Raw genomic sequence first — 15,618 nt, 5'->3', positions numbered from 1 at the left:
TTTTTTAATATGATCGGGGTATCTTTATGTGGGCAAGACGTAGGTAAAATTTTTTATGTAAAGTTTATAATTTTTTTATTTAAAAATATTTATTTAATAACAACTTTAATTTTAAAGTTAAATTGATAGATTGAGAGTTAAGAAAAAAAGTTGTCAAAATTTTTAATAAAAATATTTATTTAAAAGATAACAATTTTTTTTTTAATTTTACTTATTTAATTTATTTTATAAAATTTTTTAATCTATAAATTTAAATTTTTTTAATATTAAATTAGTAATTTCAAATATGATTTGATTTGATTATATGACCTAAAAATTTCAAAATCGCTTTCTTTGTTAATGAAACAAAATTACATTGATTGTTGACTATAATTAACAAAGGAAAATTACCTTTTTGAAGAGATTCATGCAATGGATTGTGGACTTAACATTAGACTCTGTTTGATAATGTATTAAAAATTAAAATTTTCAAAATTTTAAATAAATAAGAAAATAACTATTTATCACTTCAACGTAAAACATGATCAGTTCATTTTTCTTTAAATTTGTTTTAATTATAATATTTACAAAAATTTATTTTCTATAAGACTACTTCATTCTTTGCTCAATCTAAAAATTTAATTCGACTCACTACTTCATTTCTTTCTCATTTTCTCTTCTTGGTTTGAAACCATAATTTGGATTATAAAAATGTTACAAATGTTGGTCTTTTTTTTTTTTTTTTTGAATTTGACAAAAAAATATATATAGATCAAATTATACTAGAAGTTTTTGTACTTTATAAAAATTTAAAATTTAATTTATAAACTATAATTTATACAAATTTAATTCTTAAATTATTTTAATTTGATAAGCTTAATTCAATTATTAACTCTGTTAATCTTTCTTTTTTCGTTAAAAATATTGATGTGATCATTTATTTGATAATGTGGGTATTGATTTTATTGATATTGCGTTGATTTTATTAAATAAAATTAATTGTTAAATTATACAAATCGTTCCACTCGCATAAAATTTGAAATTTAATTTTTATATTTACACAAAATTTAAAATTTAGTCTTTCTAATATAAATATTCAACATCTTGAATTTTTTAAATTTTTTTTTATTTTTAAAATATTAAATTTATTTTTTCAATTTTTTTATTTTTTTAATGTATTTTTTAGAAAGATTTCGTATTTTTTTGAAATTTAAAATTTTTATTTAAACAAAAAAATTAATTTTATTATTTTTACTCTTTTAGAATTTTTATAAAATTTTCCATATATATTTTAATTTTTATGCTTTCCAGAAAATTTTTATAATTTTTTATGTTTTTAAAAAGACTTTACAAATTTAAAAAATTTACATATTTTTTATCTTATACAAGTAAAGAATTAATATGAATCAAAAGCTTTTCGTGTTTCCCTATTTCTCTATTTTACCTCAAATTTTCTTGCTCTTTCACCTCAAATAAACCAAAACAGAATAAATTTTAAAGATTTGTGTCTTTTTTATAATTTATTTATTTATTTTATTTAAATATTATAAAATAAAAAGCTTTTAAAAACATAAAAATAAAAAATATAGAAAATTTTATAAAAATTCCTAAAAGTTAAAAACAAATAAATTAGATATTTCGATTAAACAAAATGTTAAAATTTGAAAAAGTAAAATTCAAACTATAATTTTTATTTAAAAATTAAAATATTAAAAATACATTTAATATTTTTAAATTAAAAAAATCTTTAAATCAAAAATTAAAATATGATTATAAAAATTTTTAAAAATATGATTTTTTAAAAAAATTAAAATATTGAAAAAAAATACTAAATTAATATTTTAAAAATATGAAAATTTTCTAAAAATTTTGAGATTTGTTTTTAAAAAAATAAAATCTGATTTTTTAAAAAAAATAAAAAAATATGATTTTTATTAGTAATTTTACAAATATTATTAATTTCAACTTATAAAAGAATAAAATTTTTATAAAATTATACTAAATGTACTAAATTTTAAATTTAGTGTAAGTATAACCTTGTTTATATAATTTAATAATTGATTTTATTAATATAAATTTTTATATCAATAAATTAATATTATATAAATAAATTAACATCAAATCAATAAAGTTAATGCGTAACTCATCAAATCAATGATCTCATTAATATTTTCAATAATAAAAAATTTATTAATTGAACTAAAATTATTGAATTAATATAGCACGGTAATTAAATCTATATAAAATATAATTCATAAATTAAATTTTTAATTTTAGTATAATATAAACACTTATGATATAATTTGACCAAAAATATATATTTGTTGCATTTTTATTATCTCTTATAATTTTTTTAATAATTTATCCTTTATATTTTACTTGTAAGGATTATTTATAAATTCTATCATCGTAAGCTACAGTTTCATCCCCGATTCCTATAGATTTTTCCTATAGATTAGGTTTTTAATCATAATAGATTAAAGAGAAGAAAAAAAAATGGCAGAAATCATGAACAGCGAAAGCCAATACGACAGAGCCGAAGAAGTAAAACGATTCGACGAATCAAAAATTGGAGTAAAAGGGCTAGTCGATTCAGGCCTCACCGCTATTCCTCGCTTCTTCATCCACCCACCCCAGATTCTATCCGACCTCAAACCCAAACCCAAACCCCAGTCCATCGTCATCCCAACCATCGACCTCTCGGGGCCCCGGCCAGTGGTCGTGGAGCAAGTTGCCCGCGCATCCCGATCCTTTGGGTTCTTCCAGATTGTAAACCATGGAATTCCTGTGCAAGCTCTGGACCGTACGATTGGTTCCATCAGAGCTTTCCATGAGCAGCCAACGGAAGTTAAGGCAAAGTTCTACCGTCGGGATGTGGGACCCGGTGTCAACTTCATTTCCAACGTTGACTTGTTTCACTCTAAAGCTGCCAGCTGGAGGTTTCATCAAACTCAATCTTTTAATTATGAATATTGTTTTCTGATTTTTTTTGGCATTAATTTAGTTGTGTTGAATTGGGTTATCTTTTCTCACCTCTGTAATACAATTATTGGTTGAATATTGTTACAAGTTGATAACTGAATCCTTGAAGCAATAGATTGTGTTCATGCTATCTTTTCCGGTCAATTTAGATTGATTGGTATCAAGATAGTATATATAATTATTGTTAATATTATTGATCTTTTTTTATCAAATTTGAGTTGAATTCAGTTATTAAAGATGAAAATTGAATGGATTTTATGGGTTTTGGTTATTAACTTTCAAGTCAATTTAAATTTATTTCTGACAAGATAATTTTGGACCTTCAATATCATTTTTTTTCTAAGTGAGTTAAATTTGTTTTTAAATTGTGAAATTTTGGCTGGAATGAAAGGGATACGCTCCAGATAAAACTAGGACCAACGTTACCGGAGCTTGAGGAGATTCCCAAGGTTTGTAGAGAGGAGGTAGTGGAGTGGAACTTGGGGACAAAAGCATTAGGAGAGCGGTTGATGGGATTGTTGTCCGAGGGGCTGGGATTGGATACAGACAGGCTCAAGAACACTACCTGTTTGGAGGCAAGAGTTATGGTGGGCCACTACTATCCTTGCTGTCCCCAGCCTGATCTAACAATTGGCATTGCATCTCATACGGATCCAGGAGTCTTGACGGTGTTGCTGCAGGATCATATTGGTGGGTTGCAGATTAAGCATGAAGGGGAGTGGGTGGATGTCAAACCTGTGCCTGGAGCTCTTGTTATAAACATTGCAGATGTTCTTCAGGTAAGTGCTTTTTTCTTTTTCAGTGCATAGTATTATTTTGTAGTTTAGAGTCTGATAGTCTAATTGAACAGCATTAATTAGAAAAAATGATGATATTATCTAAATTCCATTAGAGAGAATGATTCCTTGAGGTTTGCTTTGAACTTCAACTATTGGTGATCCGTTCTTTTCAAGGTCCCATTGTGGCATTAATCTTTCGAAGTTTGGAAAAAGGAGTTCTTTGTTTCCTCTAAAAAAATTGCATTCCGGTTTCTAAATTGCATTACTGCTCCCTATTATCTCAACGTTAATACCGTATAGTTTAATTTTCTGATTTTTGTTAAACCTACCTCTCTTCAATAAAACAACCGTTTCAACATTTTGCATGTGTAAGGATAAAAACTGTGTTTTGAAATTGTTGGTAGGAATTTATATTTTAACATAAATTTAGAAACATATTTTTGTGATTTATACCATTTGGCCTGTGAAATACAAAGAATTGATTTATTCCACTTATATTCTATTTTCATATCATCTAATTTGTGGAGGGTATTAAAGGAAAATGGTTTCTGATAAATTTTGCATACATCTAACCTAAAACGAATCAGTTATAAGTGCAGAAACTCAATCTAAATATAAAGATTAAGTCAAAGAAAATTCAGACACTGTGGAATTGTTCAACAGCTTCTTATCTGAATCAAGCTGTGATTTTTCGGTGTATTTTCTTTTGCTAAAGCATTGTTGTCTTGGAAATTATTGGATCTATTAATTATGCTATTTGCTATAAATTCTGGTTTCTGTGTTTGTTTGCTGCATTTTTCAGATAATGTCAAATGATGAGTACATAAGTGTGGAGCATAGAGTGCTAGCCAATCCTTCCCATGAACCTCGAGTTTCCATTGCTGTTTTCTTCAATGCTAGTGCCAGGGAAGCCTTATATGGACCATTTTCTGAGCTTATTTCACCAGAGAAACCAGCCCTCTACCGTCAATTCACATATAATGACTACATGAGAAGGTTCTTCACCAAGGAATTGGATGGCAAAACTTTGACAAATTACTATAAACTGTAAGGAAATATAAAACCATGTACTTTGTGATGTAAGAATATTCTGCCGTATCGTATTCTTATATTTTCAAGTCAGTGTACAATAAGAGAACTCAATAACCTTTGCTGTAAACAGAGGAGAAACATACTAAAATTATCTGGATGGGATATTGAAAATTTTCTTAGTTTCGTCATGTTCAAACTGTCTTGCTGCATGTGATTGATCTTCCTCAAAACTGGGCTTTACATTTTACGAGGACAACATAAAGTACCCCGATAAGCAGTGCTGAAGGAATAGGGCAGAAGAGAAAGAAAAGATAGACAAAATAGTTGGAAACATCGTTTTTAATGAGGAATGATGAATTTAACAATTAAAAGCAGTGGACATTGTAATACATGAATCACATCAATACGTTTTGGGAAAATAAAACATTCAACTTGATCGGTACCAACAACTTTTAGGTGGAGCTTTTAGTGATGAATCAACCGTTACACGGGGTTGAAATGTTGCTTTGGAGGCTTCTCTTTGCATATTCTCTGCCAAGCTGCATCTGTAAGAATTGAAAGTCTCCACGAGGAATACACCATTAGAAACCAAAAAGAAACTACCTTCTTTAATGGTAGATTATCCTGATCCTCCCGTAGTTGTCTCAGTTTTTCTTCGAACAAACAACCATCACAGCACAAACACTTAATATTTCTTGCCAAAGTTGGGAAGTTGTATCTTCCAAATGGAAACTAAAGCCAAATTGGTGTTAGAATGCACAAACATTTTGAGATTCAAACTTCCAAATTGCTATAACATTGGCTGTCAAATTACTAGGGGCAAAGCCAATCGCCTAGCTTCATTGGAACTTTTACGTGTCCCTGTGTACTTGAATGCTCTTTGTAGTGAAGCATCCCCTCATGAGGATGCAGCATTAGGCATGTCAGATTGTAGATCCCTGGTGCTATAATCAACCATTTTTTTCAGCAGTCTTCTTACCGATTCTTTAACTAATTTGTTTTGACAAGCCTTGTTCTCCACGGAACCAGTGATGGAGTCAAGACCATATGTCAACAAAATGCGCATCACATCTGCAGTTTTCCCACCACCATCTTCATGCGTAAAAATCTTATGAGTTTAACAAAATAAAAAATATATATTTTGTATTTTTATAAAGATACAAATTATAACATATAATTTTTTTATAAAATACGATACGAATATATAAATTATTAATATTTTACATAATAAAAATATGCAAATTATCAGGTAAGTCCCATCACAGTTTACTCTCAAATTGTAGGAGAGCTGCAAACCTATAAAATTGAGATAAACAATAATCAGGAAAAAGAAAAACAGAAAATCTCTCTTTAACGTACCAAAATAGATATTATGCGGCTCTTCTTGAAATGTTAACTAACATCTTTTATATTAGTTTTAGAATATTGGAATACGCACTACCAAAATGTTGTAGTTGAATTTTTTTATAAATCTTTATAAAACAGGGCTGTATATATGACTTATAAAAATCAAGTGATGATATTCTGTAGATTAAGCATTGAAAGCAACTAAATGCTTTCATAATGAATACTTTGATCCAGAACCTCTTTTTTCATGATGTCTATATTTCCATATTCTACCAATATCTTAACAGAACTTTTTTATGAAAATTTTCTTTACATTTAGCTAAAAAGGTTCTCGCAGCAAAGCATTGGCACACTGTGTGGAGCTGTTTGTGAAGGGTAAGAAGCTAAAAGCACAAGAAAAGGGGTCGATCAACGACAAAGACCGACAGTGTTTTTGGCGTTTATACTTCAACGCTCAGATCAATTCTTCGTCAAGTAGTGAGAAGAGAATAAAGTGAAATGCAAGTAAATAAGCTTAGTGTTCCAGTCAGTTTAGAAGTATTTGGGAAAGGCTATTTATACATGTGCGAAGGGGGATCTTGAACCTAGGTGGCTCAAGCTTGGTGTAAGGAGTCTAGGGCTAACATCGTCGGTCCAAGTTGGGCAGGCAATTGATGGTTTAATCAGAGATAACAACTCAGCTTTTGCGTGACTAGTTGAAGTGGCCGAATTAACGTAGATTTCAAAATTTTAAATTTAATCGACTCGGCTCAATTGAAATAATCAAACTATCTTCACTTATTAGTTAACTTATACTTTAAAAGAAAAAATGTATTTTTGTCTTTTGAATATTAGATTACGTCCTAAACACATACGTTATAGCACATCTAAATCGTTCATAAATAATAATAATTAAATAAAAATTAATTTAAAAAAATTATATTGAACAAAATTTTAAAAACTAAAAAAAAAAAATTAGTACCAACCCTCGTTTAGTAGTACTATTATTATTAAAAATGTTGGAGAATTGTTTGATTTTCTTATTTAACCCAATTAATAAACATTTCTCTGGCCATAATTTTCGAGGAGTGCTGGACACTGTAAAGAATAAGAAAAAGGCATGGAAATAATAAGTGGAGAATCATATGATTGCGTGAAGGGAACTTGCTTTTGGCCAAACATTTTTCCTGCTATTTTCCACTGACGGATGGATAAGGAATGAGGAAAAAGAAAGAAAGAGAGCATATGCCCTTTTCCATAATTTGAAACAGATAATATTCTTTTTGTTTTTTATTCAGCAATAAGGGATTTTTGAGTTTTATCCCTTATATTTTTTTATTTGAATCAATGATTTATTTATGTTAATTTAATAAATTTATAAAAAAAATTTTAAAGAGAATATTTGAACAATTTGATTTGTGTTCTCGTTTAAATTTTTTTCTTTTGGAGAGGAAGTTGAGATGTCAATATCATATATTTTTTTTATATATTTCAAAGCTCTATAACCATTAGTTAGGTTGATTTGATCTCGTATCTTTACATGTGTTCACAAAATCTTTCATACAATATTATAACAATTTTTAATTTAATTTCTAAAATGATTTTTGCGTGATGCAATACAGTTATTTTCCGGACCTTCACCTTATATATAAATCAATTAAATTAATGTGGCCGACATCTTAATTCAACAATATGATACCAAGAGAAAAATTAGGGCCATGAGCAAAAATAAACAATGGCACATGCTAAAGATAGCTGTTGAAGATTTTGCACTTCATCATTTGACTTACATCTTCTGCTCAAATGAATTAGGTTTACTTCTCCATTTCCAAATTTTTACTTTAATAAAAAAAAAGGAAATATTTGGTTTTTTATAAAAAAAATTATATATTGAATATGAATGTGAAGTTTCGTAAATGAAATTTGTAATTTGTAATTCAATTTTTACGATGAATATTTCAAAAGTAAAATTTTTAATGCATTAAATCAATATAAAATAATAAATTATTTAAGATAATTAAATCTAAATAGATTCTGGAAATGAGCAGATCAAGGCTTATGCAAAAAACTTGGGGGATTCCATTCTCATTAAATTGATCGAATTTTTTGTTTCGTTGTTCAATCATGACCCACTTGGTAACAAGTAATGCTACTTGTTATGAAGGGCCTTTGATTGAAATATACAACTTGCTTTAAGATCCGTTTCACCTAGTTTTTTTTTCCTATTAATTTTTCATATGACTCGCTCCTCAAGAAAGGTGCAACAAGTGGCACCAACGATGCATCCACGAATTTTACAATCATTTCCTAACATCTAGCAGCTGCATGCGAGTGTCTTCTTGGGAGTCAGCATCATTGGCCCTAATCACTATCGCTGATCCTCTGCTTTTTAATTCAAAGCTAATCAGAGCCTGGCAATGCCCTATGAACAAACAACTTCATTTTTACTACTAAATCAGAGAACAAATTGAGATATTTTGTTCCTTCTGTTGCTCCAGGGAGGTCAGTCTTTCAACCAGTATGTCTAAGGCTTCCTTCATCCACCAATGCTGGCATACATCCCTGGCTTCTTTCACATTCATCTAAACAAAATTAAGGAAAAAAAAACAATTAATTTTCATTATAATTAGTAGTCCTGTCAACTCAAAACATGTTACGATAACTCGATCGAAATATTCGAAAAAAATCCAGATATAACACAGGTTTAAAATTAAAGGGTTCAAGGAAGAAGAGTAATAGCTCACCCATGTTCTGTGGCGCACATTCTGCTCTGGCCAGAAGTCAAGTTCTTCCTTCACAAGCAAAGGGAACATGTAGCCTGCATAAAATGTGCCATGGCTTTTGCTTATGAAGTCCCATTTGCCCAATTCACACTGTGTTCAAGTACAAATAAATATAAAGAATTAGTTCAAGAACTCTTGGATTTTGATCATATAATTAGCAACTGCAGAACATGATTAACAGTTCATTAATTATAATTAATACCAACCTCAACATTGCCTAGAACACCAGCTTCTTCAAGTGATTCTCTTAAAGCAGCTTCTTCTATAGATTCATCAAGCTCCCAACCACCCTGATAATTAAAAACAAGAGATCAAGGTTCATCAGTCTATAACATCCTTCTTTAAAAGAAAAAAAAAAAAAAAAACCACGACTTCAAATAAGAGAAGGTATTGTAATTACTAAGATTTGACTCTCAAATCTGTTAATGATTGCATGAAGTAATTGAATTAAATTTCATATATTTATAACATCAAAATTTTGTTTTTCTTTACAAGGGTTTACCTTAGGAAACATCATTTTTTGACATTTCTGTGAGGAGATGACAAGAACCTCCAGGTCATTACTAATAGTTCCATCACTGCTACATTTGTATCTATAGGGAATGCACCTGCAGTTATCAAAATTGAAGAAAGTAATGAGTTTTTCATCATTCATTGCAAGTAAGGATTGAATTTTTCTCTATTGACAAAAAAATAAAGGATGGAAACAGTCCTAGCATGAAAAATCTGACCAAAAATGTCAGGACCCCAACACAAAGAAAAATTTTTTCAGTAGGACCCCAGAAACAACTAAAGAAAAAGACAAGAAATTTCTCAAAAAAAAAAAAAAAAACAGAGATACAAAATCCAGGAAACGCTTTATCACAAAAGAGACCATAAAGCCAATATGAACAGGACTACTCACCCGACAACTTGGCGGCGGCCCAGGTTGTCATATCGCTGCAAGTGCCTTCCCGAACGAGAAACCACGCAAACCATTCTCAAAGAGATTGAAAGAAAGAACAAAACCGAAAGCGAAAGCGAATAAAAAAAAAAATCTTTGGGAGCAAGCAAGCCTAGTGCCAACGAAATTAAGAAGATTTTTGAATTTATAGCAACAACCCGACAAAGGGCACTCGCTCCTTTGGAGTATCAAAAACTGATTATTACAGAGAATTACAGGTAACAAACAGAAAAGCAAGATCAAAGAGGTTTCAGAATTGGAAATGTATTAGTTGTATAAAGCCAAAATAAAAACAGAAAAAAGGGTAAAAGACGTAAAACGAAATTGAAAGGAAATTGAGAGATGAGCGGAAGATGTTGGAACATCAAAATGGCTATTTATAGAATAAAAAAAGAAAGTAAACAAATTAATTAATTAAAACAATTTTAGTGAATAATAATATAATAATAACAATAATGATGATGAAAATGATATTTAAAATTAAAAATGGTTGGTGTTAGGACACGTCTCTGTCCGTGACCTTCGATGTCATTTCGTAACAAGGGTTCTTTTTTTTTTTTTTTGGCCATAATGATTTTCCTATTTGTGAAAATGCTTTTAATTTATTTCTTTATAAAAATTCTTTTTTATGAAAAAAGGTAAAAATATTTTATTATTTTTTTAAAATATTTTTTTAATTAACAGGAAATAATTAATACGTGTGTATATTTATATATATATATATAAATTGATCGGATTGTCGATTGAATTGATTGAATAAATAATTTAACACTTAAATTAATCTGATTTTATTATTAAATCAAATTTATAATTAACTCATTTTAAATTATATTAAATCAAAAATTTTATTAAACAACTATATTTATTTGATTAAAAGTTAATATATTAATGGAATCTGAAATAAAAGCCGTTGACTCTTAAGAAATACGATCACGTGTGCGAGCATGGCTATTTGCCACCGTTCGTTCTATTGGCCGTTGCCTTTTAAGAAAAAAAAAATACTAATAATAATCATATAACTAGAGAAACCTCCCCGAGTTGTTGCGATTTAAATTTTTCTTATTTTATTATTTTTATTCATCATATATATATTTTTTTAAATTTATCTAATTAAAAAAATGAAAGGTTATAAAACAAATAAGAATGACACATGATAACTTAATTTGTCTTTTTCTCATAAAATTTATAAAAATTAAAATAAAAATTAAAAAATTAAAAAAACTTACAGATGATGTCATATTAATTGATATCTATATTGAGCTTAAAATATTAAAATTTTAAATTAAAGTAAAAAATAACTTTATTAACATAACACATGTTAAAAATAAAATAAAATATATACTTTAACATATATATATCAAAATAAAATACCTTAAATACACTTCAATCCAAACTCGTTTTTTTTTTTAAAAAAAAAAAAACTAGATTCATCTCAAGCCAATCCCAATTTTCAAAAAATCTTTCCTTATCAAATCGAGATTAACCGAAATCTGTCGATTGTGGAGTGTTTTAACATTTATATCAATCAATACATTTTTGTTGTAAAATTTATTTAATTAAAAAATACAAAAACGAAAGGAAAAAAAGCTCAATGGTGTGCCACGTTGACACTTCATTGGGTCTTTTCATAAAATTACTTTAATAAAAAGGATTAGAAAAAAGGAAAACAAAAATAAATAAAATATAAAATTTTTTTAAAAAATTCATTGGAGTATTACGTAAACATCTTAATTGATTGAATACTCATTGAATACGAATTATTTTATCATTCCTATCCATTACCTTTTTTGTTACAAAATTTATTTAATTAAAAAATTAAAAAAAATTTTAGGGTGTCACATGGATATCTACATAGTTTTTTCATGACATTTATCTAAATTTTAAAAAATAAAAAATAAAATAAGGAAAATAAAAAAAGTAACACGTCAAACCTCGAATAAAGGTTAAACAAAAGTAAAAATAAGTCAAATTTATATAATAGATTGATGAATTACATTTTAATTATGTATAAGTATAATATTTTTGTTAAATTAAGATATTAAATAATAATTTTATTAATATAACACATATATAAATATAAAATTAAATAAAAGTCAATATATAATTTAATTTATATATTTAAGACAAAACAAAATGTCATAAACCTGCTAATAACTTAACTTTGATTTTTGAAAAAAAATCTTGATTTGATCTTAAATAAAAAAATGTACCTATTAGATCCGACGAATTAAATTTCAACAATATGAATTGTTGTGTTATCCATTCCTCCATTGATATTTTCTTAGAAATTTATTTATCAATTTTTTTATGTAAATTATATGATTAAAAAAATAAAAAAAATTATTGGAAAGGCAAAAAAACAAAATTAAGTGTCACATGTACACATTTGTTGACTTTTTTTTAATAAAATTATCTAATAAAAAATAAAGAAAGGGAAAATTAAAATGAAAAGATAAAAAAAAAGTTGAGTTGTCATGCAATATTAGCAATTAATGATAAACTTTTTTTTAATATCCTTTTCTTTAAAAATATCATATTAAAAAATGAAAAAAATAAAATTTTTAATCAATAATATCAAATAAGCTCCACATAAAAAATTAAAATATTATAAATTATAAATATTTTTAAAAAAGTAAATAGAACAATGATAAAAATAAGAAAAATAGAAAATGAAGGTAATAACTTGAAACATAGCTTACCCTTGATATCAAGTTGACCAGACCAAAAAGAATTTAAAATAAAAAAAAATTATTAAATATATAAAAATAAAAAACAATTAAAAAATTTTAAAAATACTAGCATAAATTTAGTATCAAGCAGATCTCATAAAAGACAAATTTAAAATCTTAAAAAAAAAAAAAAAAAGCTTGGTATAAAGTGGGATCTATCTTTAAAAAATAAAATTTTTAAAAATATTTTTTAAATATAAAAACATTTTGAACAAAAAAAACAAGAAAAGTAATATATATATATATATATATATTTAAAGGTATAATGTGAGATAAATTTTGATCATGTTCCGTACATGACCAAAATTTATGTTATGTATGGATAATAGAAAAACTAAAAGAGAGAGTACGTGGGGTTTTAAGTTCTCTTATCTCGAGTCTAGTAAAGAGTGTAGTTACTCCCAATTAGGTATTTTTAGTTTTTTTATATTAGTGGAATTTTTAAGTTTTATAAATTATATTAAAATTATTATTTTATTATTTTATACTTTTAAAAATTAAGTGATAATTCTTTAATTTCATTGGTAGAGTATAAAACCTTCATCATATAAGATAATTTTTTTCAAAAAATATTTATAATATTAAAATATACAATGAAAGAAATAACTAATTTTCTCTCACCTTAAAATATAAATTCAATTTTTTTTAAGATTTTTGGATAATACTCAAATAAGCGCTCAAAATTTACTAAAAAATAGAAATAAGTCCATGATCTTTTATTACATAAAATTAAAATTATAAACTTTTTATTTTATTGTAATTAGATGATTAAGGGCATAAAATATTCATTTTTTTGTTAAAATTTTTTAGTTAGAAGATTTAATTTATAAAAAATACTTACTCGGATTTTGCTTCATGAATACTTAAATTTTGAATGATGAACACACACCTCAAACCAAAGTGAGTACTGAAATTTAAAACCCAATTTTGTGAAAAGTACATTTACTTAACAATTTAATGAATTGATCATAAGAATCAAGCAATATGCAAAGGAAAGCATAAATTTTTTTAAGAATATTAAGAGAAAATTGAGAACCATCAATGATAAATGGAGAACTAGCTAGTTATCATCCATTTTAGTCTTTTGACTATTGTGTGATACCAAAACGAAAGAACTAGATATACTTTGCATAAAATTTTATTGCAATGATTTTTAATTTTTTTTTTGTATGCTTTCAAACTTTAAAAATTATTTTTTTTAATAACTAATGTGGGAGAAAGGACTCAACCGGCAAATTAAATAAATTTTATCGACCGCCTTGTAAATTTTTGCAGTTTTCACATTCCATAAGTCAGAAATAGTGAGCAATAATTTTATAAAATCCATGCCATAAAAGTAGTAGCTCATATTTGACTCTCATAAAAAAAATAAAATGAGCAGTTGGAGATGAATTTCATGGCAAATGCTTCCATAAATAAAGTATTTCACTTTTCTTCAAAGCCAACTAAAAGTATGACAATCGTGATAAAATATGATCTAGAGATGAGAATAGTTGCATCAATCCATTCTTTTTTACTTGCATTAATATTTTATCTATAAATTAACAATGATATATTGATATCAGTATCTATTTCTACTACAAAAATTTTATATTTAATAAATTTTTTTTTTTTTATATTTGCAATAATTTTTATGCACATTTTTGTTGTAAAAAATAATTTACAATATCTATTGCAACATAAATTTTTTTGTTGCAAAAGATATTGTGCAATTGTTGCAAGATACTGCAAATAATAAAATTAGTAAAAAGTATTAGCAACAATTATATATATATATATATATGCATGTATTACTTAGGATTCTTTTTTTTTTTAATTTATAAAACAAAAAAAAAAAACTCTTAACCAAGCTAGTTTTAAAAAATTAATAAAGAAATTAAAAGAAATTGTAATCTAATTTACATAATTAAGTTTAAATTATATTTTGATTTTTTTTGGTACACTAAATAGGAGACAAGGGTGATTCGAACTAGCAACTTATATATCTTTCTAAGTTTTCTTAATCTTTATATCAAGAAACTGAAAACAAATTATATTTTGATTTAAAACTTAATCTGATCAGTTTATTTAATTATTTTTAAAAAATAATATTTAATAAATTTAATTTTTAATGTTAATCAATTTTTTTAATTTGATAATGTGATTTTTTATTAAAAACAGTATTATTTGAGTGTGAAGTGGAAAGAGTGAACAGACAAAAGCTCCTGTAATTAATTTTTAACATTATTGCATCCCTATTGATTCAGCAGTAGCATGCTATGAAAGATTCGATGATTTTATATGTCCAAATAGATAATGATTCTTGGCATGACAATAAGTTTGATTTTGTCTCACTTAAGTATATTTTCAGTAAACAAATCCCCATTAAAAAAAGCTCATTTTCAGCAATTTCGTCCCGAAGGTATTTATTTTTTTAAAAAGAAAAAGACAGGGTTTGGCCTACAATGAAGACTTGGTGATCCTTTGTGGTTTGAAATGGGGACTCAGACGGGAGTAGAAAAAACGTGCATGGCGCCCACTTCATGAGAATCTATTCCATCTCTCCTTTGTCTCCTTTGCTGTTTTTTTCTTCTAGTACATACAAAATTGCAGGACTCTTCCAAGTTCCCTAAATCCAAAATAATAATAATAATAATAATGGAGTGGTTGGAATTTTAAACTTTTCTTTGATAGCTACTCCATGTGATTGTTTCCGTCTTTCTCTCTTTGCTTTGGGATTTTCGTTAATTTTTCAAGATCTAAATAATTTTTAAAAAAATTTAATTTATTTTTTAATTTTTTATCCTTATATTTACGAAAAAAAGATATAATACGCATAAATTTCAATCTTATTTATAATTTTATGTCAACTGATTCAAATATTAATCAATGGATCCAACAACCTTAATTTAAAAGAAGATAGATCAACTTATCTTTTTTTTTAAAAGGGATTCGTAATAAGACAATGTTAATGCGGTTGGGAGTTGGAAATTATTGATCTTTGCTGGCTGGGAGGAACGGGTCATGCCAAATTTGAAGGGATTAAATTTCCAAGAAACTAGAATACTTAAATTTATATTTGTCTT

At 26.6% G+C, this 15,618-nt stretch overlaps 1 protein-coding gene and 1 pseudogene across 2 annotated transcripts; one reads left to right on the top strand and one right to left on the bottom strand.

The window, feature by feature from the left end:
• The first annotated feature begins 2,302 nt into the window (after positions 1 to 2,302).
• Positions 2,303 to 4,960, top strand: LOC111281934 (1-aminocyclopropane-1-carboxylate oxidase homolog 4-like). Its single transcript, XM_022869748.2, has 3 exons — positions 2,303 to 2,918; positions 3,353 to 3,740; positions 4,543 to 4,960. Exons 1-3 carry the CDS (start codon positions 2,476 to 2,478, stop codon positions 4,789 to 4,791), a joined length of 1,080 nt encoding a protein of 359 aa, XP_022725483.2. The 5' UTR covers positions 2,303 to 2,475; the 3' UTR covers positions 4,792 to 4,960.
• A 3,391-nt stretch (positions 4,961 to 8,351) lies between these two features.
• On the bottom strand, positions 8,352 to 10,009 carry LOC111282521 (nudix hydrolase 18, mitochondrial-like; annotated as a pseudogene). The gene is made up of 5 exons (XR_016342455.1): positions 9,786 to 10,009; positions 9,384 to 9,489; positions 9,088 to 9,171; positions 8,843 to 8,971; positions 8,352 to 8,680 (listed from the first exon to the last, which is right to left on the bottom strand). The product of XR_016342455.1 is annotated as a nudix hydrolase 18, mitochondrial-like (transcript).
• Positions 10,010 to 15,618: the final 5,609 nt, after the last annotated feature.

Source organism: Durio zibethinus, chromosome 5, assembly GCF_047325235.1.
Source record: "Durio zibethinus cultivar Kanyao isolate XHJ-2024 chromosome 5, ASM4732523v1, whole genome shotgun sequence".
Taxonomy (NCBI): domain Eukaryota; kingdom Viridiplantae; phylum Streptophyta; class Magnoliopsida; order Malvales; family Malvaceae; genus Durio; species Durio zibethinus.
Note: the sequence above shows the minus strand (reverse complement) of the source record. Positions and strands in the feature narration are given on the sequence as shown.

Bases quoted from the DNA above. Each gene is read 5' to 3' on its own strand.
- LOC111281934 (XM_022869748.2), top strand. From the start codon at position 2,476: ATGGCAGAAATCATGAACAGCGAAAGCCAATACGACAGAGCCGAAGAA. The intron at 2,919-3,352 runs GTTTCATCAAAC...CTGGAATGAAAG, and splicing joins TCTAAAGCTGCCAGCTGGAG to GGATACGCTCCAGATAAAAC. The intron at 3,741-4,542 runs GTAAGTGCTTTT...TGCATTTTTCAG, and splicing joins ACATTGCAGATGTTCTTCAG to ATAATGTCAAATGATGAGTA.